The sequence below is a fragment of the Phocoena phocoena genome, chromosome 3 (assembly GCF_963924675.1).
Source record: "Phocoena phocoena chromosome 3, mPhoPho1.1, whole genome shotgun sequence".
Taxonomy (NCBI): domain Eukaryota; kingdom Metazoa; phylum Chordata; class Mammalia; order Artiodactyla; family Phocoenidae; genus Phocoena; species Phocoena phocoena.
In genome coordinates, this window is record NC_089221.1 from 148,307,264 (window position 1) to 148,321,501 (window position 14,238).

At 38.4% G+C, this 14,238-nt stretch overlaps 1 protein-coding gene across 2 annotated transcripts in view; it reads right to left on the minus strand.

Moving 5' to 3' along the window:
- Positions 1 to 14,238, minus strand: part of FBXW11 (F-box and WD repeat domain containing 11) — a 123,597-nt gene that overhangs the window by 72,554 nt on the left and 36,805 nt on the right. The window contains exon 2 of one of the 2 annotated variants that reach the window (XM_065874102.1): positions 13,704 to 13,805. In XM_065874102.1, the coding sequence (XP_065730174.1) occupies positions 13,704 to 13,805 (102 nt within the window). Of the gene's footprint in view, positions 1 to 13,703; positions 13,806 to 14,238 lie in introns of those variants that run through there. The other variant, XM_065874103.1, reaches the window with a different exon arrangement.

Sequence of the window (14,238 nt, forward strand, 5' to 3'; positions counted from 1 at the left end):
TTGAATTCTAGTCAGAGCACCCAGGCAATTCAATAAGAAGGCACATGTTGGAAAATATCTCTCAAGTCCTTTATTCTTGGCCAAGCATATCCAGTATTATTAGATCTTATTTTAGTAGGCCATGCCTTAGCTGACTCAACATATACTCAAATTGCTCAGAGAGGAGAGCTGCCATTTGTGAAGAGGCCTGTGAATTTAGAGTATTCTACTGAATCACACAAATCAGCCTTGTTAAATTTTTTTAGAATAATAATGTTCAATCCCAGTGAGGGTACAATGATATGCAAACCCTCTGGAAAACAATTTGACAGGATATGTACAGTACATCTCCTAGGAATATATCCTAGGTAATTGAAAATGACAGCAAAGAATTATGCAAAAAGATGGAGATTTGTTTTTAATAATTAAAAGTGAAGAGTTTAAGCACCCAGAAAAATGTTAAATTATGGGCTGTTCATGAAATATGGTAATTTCAAATTACGAGAAATTTTTAATGATAGAAAACATTAACACAATAATTCTGAATAAGTGTACAAAGCATGTAAAGTAAAGCATATAAAGATATATATAATCATATATATATATAGTTCTCAACTATGTAAAGCATATGCAAAGATTAAAAACTCAAAGACAATACGACAAAATACTAAGAATGGCACTTCCCTAAATTGAGGATTATTTCTCATTTTTCTTTCCACTTTTATCCCAATATTCTACAATATGCATGTACTGCTTTTGTAATCAGAAAAGATTTTTTAAGCAAAACAACAATACAATAAGCTATCCTTCAAAGAAAAATCAATTTTTACTCAAGGAACTCCCTTCAACTCACTTGAATACCTGGATTCAAAGAACTCAGAGAACTACGTCGAAAGTAGTTCTGGCTATGACAGCAAATACCACTACCCCATATAATCCCAACAAAGCTTAGAGACAGCCATTCCTTCACACTCCAGTTTATTCTGTCTGTCCAGGAACTATTTTAGAAACAGGTGAATTTGTCATCCAGTGAACAGTAAGACATGACCGACCCTTTTCTCATGGAACTTGGGATTCTGATGGGAGAAAAAGACAACAGACAGGAGGAAAAAAAACAAACATGGAATGTAATTTCAGGCAGTGCTAAGTGTTCTGAAGAAAAAATAATGTAGGGTAAAGGAACAGAGTGAAAAGCAGGAAGCTATTTTAGATTGGGTGGCCAGAGAAGGCCTCTAAAGAAGAGATATTTGATCATGTACGCTACTTATGTAATAACATAAATAGCATTCCTATTGCGTAATTGTCCTAGAAAACCCTATTTACAACTTAAAATACAGATAATCGTCTCTATGAAAATAGTTTCTACTTTACGAGGCAATAAGGTGTATTGGAACCAGAGAGACTAGGTTTAAATCCTGGCTTTGCCACTTAGTAGGTGTGCGCCCTTAGGCAAGTCGCAAGCTTTCTTTCTCAGTTTCCTCATGTATAAAACAGACATAACAAAACCTATTTCGTAAAATTTGTTCAAAGGATTAAAAAAGACAATATATGGGAAAGGGCTTAGTAATGTGTCTAGCGTAAGTGCTAACTGTGAGTTCCCTACACACTTATGGTTCTTCCACAAAATGAGTACTATCTACTGAATGACTCTTTATGAAGAATCATTACTGAAGCATTTCATTATTGCAAGTAGATACATATTTTTATCTTCCCATACCATGGACTCCAAAGTCCAAATCACCTCTGACTAAATGGTTATTAGATATTGGTGATATATATGATATTGGCTTGATAAGACTGGTATCATTTTTACTAATGTCACACTCACCTTTTCTTTCTTCATTTGGTCATGGACTACCTCTGTTCCCATTTGTATCCCTAACTCCAAATATTGGCCTCTTTTCAGTCACAGTTGTAATGGTTAATTTTATGTTTCAGCTTGGCCACAACAAACTTGGCCAGTCGTGTGGTCAAGCTTTAGTCTACATGTTGCTGTGAAGGTATTTTGTAGATGTGATTAACATTTATAATCAGTAGACTTTGAGTAAAGCAGATTACCCTCCAAAATGCAGGTGGGGCCTCATGTAGAAAGCTAAAGGCCTTAAGAGCAAAGATGCTGCCTCAAGACTGTAAAGACTGTCAAAGATAAATCTTGCCTGCATTTCTGCTTCTCTGCCACACAAATTTCAAATTTGCCAGTCCCCACAATCATGTGAGCCAATTCTCTAAATTATCCATCTATCCATCTATCTATCTACCACTGGTTCTGTCTCTCTGGAGAACCCTAATACACTGGTCAACCTTAGAGTTGGTCCCCCTGCTTCCTCTCTTCATTCTATTATCTAATAGGTCCTATTAAACACATTAGTCAGATAAATTACACCTTTCGTCAAAATTCTCTAATGACTTCCCATCTCATGCAGAATAAAAGCCCCAACCCTTGGGGTGCCCTACTCCCTGCCCCCACTTTCTCCACAGCACTTCTTACTACCTAAAATACCATGTGTTTTACTTATTTTCTTTCTTTTCCCACTAAAATTTAGGTTCTAAGACAGTGGCTTTTTGTCTATTTTGTGCACTCTTGTATTCCCAGCCCCTACAATAATCCCTGGTACACAGTAGGAGCATCATAAATATGTGTTGCTTGAAGAATAAGCAAATGAATAAACAAAGTGTGATTCTTTTCATGTATTCTTTGGGCTTTCCTATGTTTTCCAGTTTTCTACACTGGGCATTTATTTGTACTATCATATACTGAGATAGTATACTATCATATGCTAAGAATAATATAAATTAGAATAACCTCTTTGGTGGAGGATAGGTCAATTTTTTGGGTTTTTAAAAAAATTAATTAATTATTTATTTTAATTTTAATTTTTGGCCGCATTGGGTCTTTGTTGCTGTGCACGGGCTTTCTCTGGTTGCGGCGAGGGGGCTACTCTTTGTTGCGTAGCACGGGCTTCTCGCTGCAGTGACTTCTCTTGTTGCAGAGCGCGGGCTCTAGGCACGCGGGCTTCAGTAGTTGTGGCACGCGGGCTCCGTAGTTGTGACACGCAAGCTCTAGAGCACAGGGTCAGTAGTTGTGGCACACGGGCTTAGTTGCTCCGCGGCATGTGGGATCTTCCCGGGCCAGGGCTCAAACCCTTGTCCCCAGCATTGGCAGGCAGATTCTTAACCACTGCGCCACCAGGAAAGCCCTTGGTCAATGTTTAAAAGCCTTAAGAAAGTTCATATCCTTTGACTCAGAATTTCTCCAATGAATAATACAACCTAAGAAATAAGTAGAGACTAAAATTTAATAACCTTAATGTCCATCAGTAGGAGAATGATTAAATTATTGTACATCCAGACAATTAAACTCTACATAGTTATTTATTAAAAATGTAGACCTAAGTTTACTAATGTGAATCATATTGGTAAAAATGGGGTTATAATTCAGTATACATAGAGTATAAGCCTATTTATAAACTAAACAAAACATACACATATACACACATACATAAAAATAAAATGTCAAGAAGAAAAAACAATGAATGGGCACTAAAATGAAGTGAGATTATGGCTGAATGATTAATTTCTTCTTTATACTTCTCTACTGTCCAAAATTTTTGCAGGGAAAAAGTGTTACTTTCATAAACAGAGCAATAAAAATAAACCAACAGAAATACATAAAACCAGAATTCTTACAAGCAATAAAATAAAAGTCTGTAGTATGAGGTATATTGTGTCATTTTTGTTGAAAATTAAAAAGGCATTTTTTAATGTGGTCTGAATCCCATTTATCCACCTCCCTATCCTCAAATTTACGTATACTGTTAAACCTTACTCAACACGCACACTGCCTTATCCATCACACACACTGTTTTGGAAACCATAAATTAAAAGTGTTAGTAAAATGAGGCGTAGTTTTCATTTTCCCATAGCAGAGGCTCTCTTCCACGGAAAATATATGTGATTTCTTGAGTGCCTAAAAATATGTATATGATCAATGAAATTAATAAAGTGCTATTTCTTGAGGGCTAGTACTATATGCCAGTCATTGTGCTATCATTAAAACTTTCTCCAAAATATGAATTTACTTGTTGCTTCAAATTCTGAGATCACCAAGTCACCCTATATTCAGAAAATGACATGGAAATCACTAAAAAAAAAAAATAATACCCAAGAATTTCAATTCGCAGTAAAAACAGGAAACATCACTTCTTTAGAAAAATGCTAAAATGAATCTTTCTGTTTGGCACTTTGAACTTTTGAACTTTCAAAGCTTATCATCATTAACAGGACACTCTGAAACCAGCATTATATGTATGAAAGACAGCATGATACACTGCGGACCATGACAAGCCTAAAGAGGTTAATTACTGATGATGATACTAGAGAAGTAAAGAAGAACAAAAGCTTGAAAGGATTTCTGTGAGTGGGCATCATCAGATACAAGGAAATGAAACATGAGCATATGATCTCAAACCAATGGGGGAAAAGCTAGATCAGTAAACAGTATGCAGAAAACAGTGTGGCCATTTAGAAAGAGTGTGGATCCCTGATTCACAGCATATACCAAAATAAATTACAGAGAAACGGAAAGATTTAAATATAAAACATAAAGCCATAAACCACTAGAAGAATGGTAAAGGAAAAGAATGACTACAGATGGCCAACAGGCACGTGAAAAGATGCTCAACAATGCTAATTATTAGAGAAATGCAAATCAAAACTTCAATGAGGTACCACCTCACATCAGTCAGAATGGCCATCATTAAAAATCTACAGATAACAAATGCTGGAGAAGGTGTGGAGAAAAGGGAACCCTCCTACACTGCTGGTGGGAATGTAAGTTGGTGCAGTCACTGTGGAAAACAGTATGGGAGGTTCCTCAGAAAACTAAAAATAGAGTTACCATATGATCCAGCAATCCCACTCCTGGGCATATACCCGGACAAAACTATAATTCAAACAGATACATGCGTCCCTATGTTCACAGCAGCACTATTCACAATAGCCAAGACATGGAAACAACCTAAATGTCCATCGACAGATGAATGGATAAAGAAGATATGGTAATATATACAATGGAATACTACTCAGCCATAAAGAAGAACGAAATAATGCCATTAGCAGCAACATGGATGGACATAGAGATGATCATACTAAGTGAAGTAAGTCAGAAAGAGAAAGACAAATACCATAACTTACATGTGGAATCTAAAATATGGCACAAATGAATCTATCTATGAAACAGTAACAGACTTACAGACATAGAGAACAGACTTATGGTTACCAAGGGGGAGGGGGTTGGGGGAGGGATGGACTGAGAGTTTGGGATTGGTAGATACAAACTATTACATACAGAATGGATAAACAACAAGGTCCTACTGTATAGCACAGGGAACTATGTTCAATTTCTTGGGATAAACCATAATGGAAAAGAATATAAAAAAGAAGGTATAGGGCTTCCCTGGTGGCGCAGTGGTTGAGAGTCTGCCTGCCGATGCAGGGGACGCGGGTTCGTGTCCCGGTCTGGGAAGATCCCACATGCCGCAGAGCGGCTGGGCCCGTGAGCCATGGCCGCTGAGCCTGCACGTCCGGAGCCTGTGCTCTGCAACGGGAGCGGCCACAACAGTGAGAGGCCCGCGTATCGCAAAAAAAAAAAAAAAAAAAAAAAAGGTATAAATGTGTATAACTGGGTCACTCTGCTGCACAGCAGAGATTAACAAATTATAAATCAACTGTACTTCAATAAAACAACATTAAAAAAGAAAAAAGAATAAGTATGATTACATCAAAATCTTCTTCAAAGCACAAAGCATTATAAACAAAACTGAAAGGCAAATGTCAAACTAGGGAAAACACCTGCAATAAATGACAGTTACTGGATTTAATATATAAAGAATTCCTACAACTAAGATTTTTTTTTAAAAAGTCATTTTAGAAAAATGGAGAAAAGGTATGAAGAGATAACTCATAAAACAAGAAGTAGAAATGGCCAATAAATAAATATGTATTTTAACATTTTCATTTATCAGAATGGCAAAAAAATACAAAATTAAATTATCCAATGCCAGCTAAGGCATATAAAAAGGGAATCTCTCATCCGCTGCTTTTAGGAGTATAATCTGAGCCAGCCTGTCAAAAGTACAATTTAGCAACCTGAAGTGTTTTAATGTGCACATTCTTTCACCTAAAGAAATAATCACAGAAGTATACAAACACTTAGCTACAATGATGTTCTGCTCAACATGGATGTCTCAAAAATTGGAAGCAGTCTTGACAAGGAAGGGAGGGGTTCTTAAAATCAGTAATATATATATTAAATGGAATATTATGCAGTGATTTGCAGTACGTGGGCCTCTCACCGTTGTGGCCTCTCCCGTTGCGGAGCACAGGCTCCAGACGCGCAGGCTTAGCGGCCATGGCTCACGGGCCCAGCCGCCCTGCCACATGTGGGATCTTCCCGGACCGGGGCATGAACCCGTGTCCCCTGCATTGGCAGGCGGACTCTCAACCACTGCGCCACCAGGGAAGCCCCTGCAGTGATTTTTAAATGATGGTAGAAAGTCTTAATTCATCATGTTACTATTTGTCACTTTTTATTATTAGTTTAAATTGGAACAAGTATAGGTTATTTTTAATAATATTTTTAAAGTAAACCTTAAACATTTTTAAATGATATCCAGAGCTTACAGAAGAAATAAACTAGATTATAAACTGGTCCACCCTCCATGAAAACGATTTAGCCTCACCTATCAAAATAAATCACTGCCCATTTTGTGACAAATCACTGAGCTATATAGTTAAGATTTCTGTACTTTCTACACATATATTATAATTCAAAGGAGAAAAAAAAAATGTATTCCTCGCCCTCACTGCCCCCAAATCTATGGATGATAAAAGTTGGTGAAATTTCCACTGGTGAAAGAGTTAGATTTTACAAAACCTGGGGACATGTCTGCAATATGACTGTAAGTAAAGAGGGAAAATCCCTGTAATTGTTGGGTTACATATCATCCTATGAACAAAAAATGAAAACATGCAATGGTAGACAACATTAACTGTTAACATTTGTTGCGGGGGGGGATGGAAAAGAGAGATTATTACTTTTCTGTATACAGACAATTTAATAATAAAACACTGATACTCCTTGACCAAGCAACTGTACTTCTAGGAATTTATTCTACAGACATAATCATGCAAGCCTAAAGGTTTATGTTCACTGAAATTAGCAAAGTGCCATAACAGAAAAAAAAAACTGAAGCCTAAAGTTCCATTAATAGGGAACGGGATATATATATATTTTTTAAATGATAAAGCCAATATGATGAAATATTATTGCATCCACACAAAAGAATAGGGTTTATATGATTTTATATGCTGATATGGAAAGATGGGCAATGTATCTTACTAACTGAAAAAGTTATTAATTGAAAAATAATATGTATAATATGGTTCTATTTTTTTAAGTTTCTGTCTAAAGGATAATGGGAAACTCAGAAGTGATACTTTGGGAAGTGAGAACTGTGTTCAAAGGAAACTTTACACGTCTTTTATAACCTTCGGTACCAGTTGTACTATTTTTTTATTCTTTGAAACTTTTTTATATGTATTTTTTCGCTGACATAAAACAGTGATTTGTCAAACTCTTTTTTTTTTAAAAGCTATCTTAGATTTGTTTTAAAATGCCCCAGAAAAAAACAAAGTTCAAGAAAGAGAAAGTTGGACTAAGAATAGCATAATTTTGAAAACTATTCAAGGCTGAGTCGAATGGATCGCTTTACTCTTTTGCGTGTTTAGAAATTTCCATAGAATTTTTCACATAAAATCTTACTAAAAGCTTTGCTATATAATACAGATAAATCCAGAGCTATTCCAGGTGAGTAAGTGAGAGAGGCATTATCCTTCTAGTGACTCCAAAGTCACACTCTGGGGTTCCATGGGACATTAAAACACTATTTTTATAATCATTTTCATCACCACAATAACAAAGAGAACCTGCACAATTTGATGAATTCCTCCCTGCCCAACAGGAAGGAGGAAGACAGACCTTAAAACAGCAACAAATGTTCTCTCTGGGTGGTGAGGTTACCAATGGATTTTTTTTTTTTTCTTAAGAAACTATATTTGTAAATTTTCTTATACAGGGAAAAAATGTGTTTTTTAATGTTCATAAAATACTACACTCTACCACTGAAAGGTTACTCCATGACTTCACATTTTTGGCCCTAGAGTGCAACAGAATAATGGACAAGAAATAATAAATCCCCAACGCCATTAAAAAAAAGACAGAGACATTGAGTTGGAACAGCCATGTGTGACCTTAGGAGACAGCCCTGAACAAAACAAGAACACCTGACAGCAGGGGCCATATCATATCATATGCCCAGTCTTTTATCTTATTCTTATCTTGCCCTGGACTCTAAGACTGGAGTTCCCTCTTCTTGAATAGGGAACCAGGGGCAAGCAATGAAAGAAATGGATTTTCATTCCTCAACAGCAAGCAATTGGTAAGGTGTAGCTGTTATCTCCCCTCTACCTCAGACAGACAGATATAACTAGCTCCATGTAAAGGATGAGGAAACCGTGGGTCTGGAAAATTAAGTAACTTGCCTAGCGTCACAAAGCTATTAAGCATCAGGCAGAAGACTAGAATTGAGGTTTGTCTGCTCCAGAATAAGGATTCTTTCTACCAAGCTATCTCCCTTCTCTAAAAAATATTCTCTTACGTTGGTAGCTGTTAAGTTCCAACTGTAATGTTCTCAAACCAGTGTGGCTCACTATATATACTGAAAAGAAAAGAAACAAGAAAGGCAGATGTCAAGAAGTTCTATTAATAACTGCCCAGCACTATCCACAGTGGAGCTAGGTGAGAGGCACTAAAACTTGATTCACATGACCCCTGCTGTCATTTCAAGCAATCAGTCCAACTCTTTAAAAAAGCTTATCACTAACACTCTCCCCAACTGAGAGCTTGCAAATGTCATTCCCAAGAAAACTTGTCAGATCACTACATGGAACCTCTACATTCCAGGTGCATTAGCTTTCAACTTTTTAATGTTAAAAATAAAGAGGAGGAACTTCTCTGGTGGCGCAGGGGTTAAGAATCTGCCTGCCAATGCAGGGGACACGGCTTCGAGCCCAGGTCCAGGAAGACCCCACATGCCGCAGAGCAACTAAGCTCGTGCACCACAACTACTGGGCCTGTGCTCTAGACCCTGCGAGCCACAACTACTGAGCCTGCGTGCCACAACTACTAAAGCCCACGTACTCTAGGGCCCATGCTCCACAACAAGAGAAGCCACCGCAATGAGAAGCCCGCACACCACAATGAAGAGTAGCTCCCGCTCGTCCCAACTAGAGAAAGCCCGCACGCAGCAACGAAGACCCAACGCAGCCACAGATAGATAGATAGATAGATAGATAAAATGTATTTTAAAAGTAAATAAATAAATAAAGGGCAATTGTTTCTACCCAAAAATGGCAGTTGCCAGGTTAAGGTCACCACAGCATGGTGACCAGAACACTGGCTTTGCAGTTATCCAGACCTAGGTTCATAACCTAGTTCTGCCACTTAAATAAATGTGTAACCTTAGGCAAGTCAATTCAATTCTATAACTTCATATACAAAAAAGCCAAGATAGATAACTTCTCCATAAAGGATTAAATGAGATAACCTAGCACCTAGGACCCAACACTTAAAAAGAAGGTGGAAGGGCTTCCCTGGTGGCACAGTGGTTGAGAGTCCGCCTGCTGATGCAGGGGACACGGGTTCGTGCCCCGGTCTGGGAAGATCCCACATGCTACGGAGCGGCTGGGCCCGTGAGCCATGGCCGCTGGGCCTGCGCGTCCGGAGCCTGTGCTCCGCAACGGGACAGGCCACAACAGTGAGAGGCCCGCGTACCACAAAAAAAAAAAAAAAAAAAAAAAAAAAAAAAGAAGGTGGAAAATTAATGATACATATATATAAATAAATACATATACAGTCATATATATATGATACCTATATGATAATTATATTATCATATAAATGATACATATATACATGGTCTGAACTCTTGATTATATGATGTAATAATCAACTGGTTGAATCTGGTTATCTGAACCAACTAAAATATTGATTCAGTTCAGCTTAGTTCAGAGACAACAAGATATTCTAGTTCAACTGTTCTAAAAAAGGTTGAGGGTTAATCCAATTCAAATTTTCCCCCCCCTTTTTTTTTTTTGGCTGCATTGGGTCTTCATTACTGTACACAGGTTTTCTCTAGTTGTGGCAAGCGGGGGCTACTCTTCATTGCGGTGGCTTCTCTTGTTGCGGAGCAGGGGCTCTAGGTGCGCAGGCTTCGGCAGTTGTGGCTCACGAGCTCCAGAGTGCAGGCTTAGTAGTTGTGGTGCATGGGCTTAGTTGCTCCGTGGCTTGTGGGATCTTCCCGGACTAGGGCTCAAACCCATGTCCCCTGCATTGGTAGGCGGATTCTTAACCACTGCGCCACCAGGGAAACCCAAAGTGTTTCACATTTTTTAAAAGTATGTATGTATGTGTGTGTATATTTACATGTATGTGTGTGTGTGTGTGTGTGTGTGTGTGTGTGTGTATTTGGCTAACTTCAGAATTTCATCTCACACACACACACATACAGGGACTTCATTTGTGGTTCAGTCTATAGATTTTTGTTCACAGGTCTGCTTACTACAATGGGTTCCTTGAGAGCAGGAAACAAGTCTTTTTATATACCCAGCACCAGTACAGGCCCTGGCACATACCAATCGTTCAGTAAATATTCATGGACTTGAATTTTTAGAAAAGCCACTCAAGAAACTCGCTAGCTTTAGGATTCAGGAGGGCTCAGCTTGGCAAAGGGAATGCAATTTCCCCCGCTATAGATATTTGGCAGGTTTTCTTTTTTTATTTTCAGATAATGACTAAACAAGCCACACACTGGATATCGCAATAGTAAAGTTTTCACAAACAAAACTAAAATGGAAAACTCTAGAAATAGTAGCATTCCAGTGTAGAGGAAAGAAAACCAATTTTGGAATCATGCAAATCTTGGGTTTAAATGCTAGCTCCACCAATTCACAGATATGTAAAGATTAACTTGGGTCCAATCACACATATCACCTCTGAGACCCAGTTTCTACATCTGAAAAAATGGGAATAATAATACCTATCTCATAGGGTTGTCACAAAGCTAATATATGTGAAGCCCCAAGTACAATTGGTGTTGATTTTTCTTAACAGTTTTATTGAGGTGAATGAGTGATTTTTATTTTTAAGTCTTTACTATTCCTTTTCCCCTCTCACAGGTGGCAGAAACTATGCCTAAAGGGAACTACAGTACTATCTTTACTCCTGCTTTTCAGAAGGTACACTAATTCTGCCATATATCAATAGATAGGCTAACTGGCTAAAGATGCAACTGTTCATGGGTCCAATGTGGTAATTTTAAGGGAGGCCCTTTCATGCAACTCCAGAGCCCCAGCAAAGTCAACCAGGCTCTTTGGGTAGCCTGTTCCTTCTCTTCTTAATATGGGCTTGCTGAGAGGCATGCAATGTGAAGCAAAAGTCATGTTTGTGATAAACCTAAGATGTAGCATATAAACAACAGGCATTCTTTGAAAAAGCCCATACCCAAATTAAATTTGAATCACTAAGTTTTAGCACTTGTTTGGATACTGGAGGTAGAGAGGAGGAACACTAGTGTTAAAATAATATGTAAAACCAAGGAGTAGAGAGAAAGGAAGTCTTCTGGGTTCATATACATATGTTTACTTTCCATTCACAAATGGAACAAAATAGAGCAATGATTTGCTAATTCCAATCAGCTGAGTACATATTTCACTTCACTGTGCTGCATACTCTATCATAAACTAAAGAAAATGAAAACCTAAGTAAATGAGACTCCCAAATACACCTCTGAAGACAATATCTGTTCCATTCACATTTCAGTGAATATCATTCAATATTTCACCTTATTTCAAGGTCCAATCAAGGCAAAGTTTACATTTTTTCTCTTAAATGATTTTCACTTGGAGAGATGAGTCAAAGAAGAACTTTTAACACATTTGGGTTTCCATTTTCAACAAGGTAGGAACCCATATTTCCTCCCACTCACCCCACCTCCAGAGAATTCACAGTACTGTTACTAAAATATATTGAATAATGCCTTCCATCAGTCAATTGCTTTTAACTGAGTGCAATAAAAATAATCTGCTCGTCCAGACCTCATTAACAACTACAATTCTTCGCCTGCTTAAATTTCTGGGGAAAAAAACTGGATCAGTCCACTAAAAAGCAAACTGTAACATTCAAGTAAGCATCTTCAGAGAAATAGAGACAAAGATGTACACTATTACTATAATGCAAATATCCATTATTTAGCACCAAGGAGAACACATGCAATAATGTCTGCTATTGCAAGAACATTTTTGTTAAAGATACATCACATGCAGGGAAGCCGCTTTTCCAAGGATAAACATACATTACCCTGCAGCATCGCTGAAACACCCAATCCCTGGACCCTAAGAGTTGTAACCTAACTTTTTATACTGACCCTAAGACAGCTGGATCTTACATTAAATTCACTCTCTAGTTAACCGTGTTAGTGAGGTTCCAGCACAGTTTTCTAAAGAAAGCAATCTGAATCAATAACCACACCAATGCTGCTCAGAATGTTTGCTCATAAGTAAATAAAAAGCATGATCCCAATATGAAGGAAACTTTTCTCCTTCCTGGCCCCCCCAGCTCCACTTAAAGACTGTAAACATGAATAGAAAGATAACCTTGAGAACAGTAAACTCACCCATACCATCAATAATATCCCTCTAATTCATTTCCTGATTCTACAGTGTTTTCCTAAAACAGGGCAGTGTCAACAGGATGCCAGGAATTCAATATTGCTTTTTAACGATATATCAAACTGTCTGGAATATACAGTGATGAAAACTGAATACTGCTACTGAAACCATACTAAATTAAATTCATGCTTTCTCCAAACAGAGCTTCCCCAATAAAGTCACAATGCTTTCTGCCTTGGCTCTCTTACAATCCATCCCAACAAGTGAGGTCAGTCCAGCTGCACTCCTGCTAATAGCTTTTTTCTGGAGCAACCCCTCCCACACCCCCAAAGAGTTTTACTTTTATCTGTGGAATTCTCTGCCAGCCTTGGCCTGGAAAACTGGGTGGACCCTAAGGACAGGTGTGGGAGGTGGCCCAAACTGATAGTTATTGCCAGCATAAAGCTGTGATCTTTATAAGCTTCAATTTGAGGCTTTGTACCATTAGTGATTCTTTCTCCACTCCTTTATGGAAGGAGGGAGAGAAAGCAAGCCAAAAAGATGAGTTTCAAAATAGAAAAATCACCACTTGAATTATGAAATCCTCCCAACTCAACAAAGAACTGTTGAAAGTAGCCAAATGGAAAATGTCAAGGTTGTTTGGGTACATGCACAGCTATTAAACATGAGAATCACAGCTTCAAGGTGGGGGTTGGGGGGATAAAAAGCAGGAGCAGAAAAAGAGGAGCACAACAGGGCCCATCCAAAGACCCATTTGCTCAGAAGGGCCCCTCCTGGCATGAACTCCTCCATGTGGGGCACCCAGGCTGGAGGAAAGCAGAGGGTTACACAGAACATTTAGCAGACTTAACATTGGATTAAACACACTACTGCAAGTTTCAACAAATGTTCATGGTATACGTAAAAAACACATTTACAACAAGAAAGAAGAGAGGCACCTGGAGACATCTGACACTGGGCATGCTCTGCAGGCAACTCAGTGCGCACATGCTCTCTACCAGGTTGGCGCAGCCTAGCCACAAAGACCTTGGCACAGAACACTGCAGGATGACAAAAAGGAAGGAAGAGAAGAAGAAGCAGTTAGAGGCCGCAACAAATCACTCCTTCACACAGGCAACTTGAATGTTAGTTGGGCGGGGGGTGCACCCTTGGCAGCTTGGAGGTCAGGGGTGGTAGTCCAACAAAACTTACTGAAACCTTGGGAGAGGGCCCACTTTCTGTCCTACGGAAAGGAGGTTTCTGCTGCCAACCACTAACTCCTCAGGATACAGTGAACAGAATCAAGAGGGAGAGAAAGAATGTTTAAATGAAAACCACTAAAGGGAACTGTAAAGTTTGAGTGCAAAACAAGATTATGGTGAGACTGTCACTCTAGCTTCATAAAAGTAATGGTTTTTGGTCTATGTCATGTAATTATAATTGCTATCATTACATCACCTACCATGTGCCAGGCACTTTAAATGTGTTCTCTAA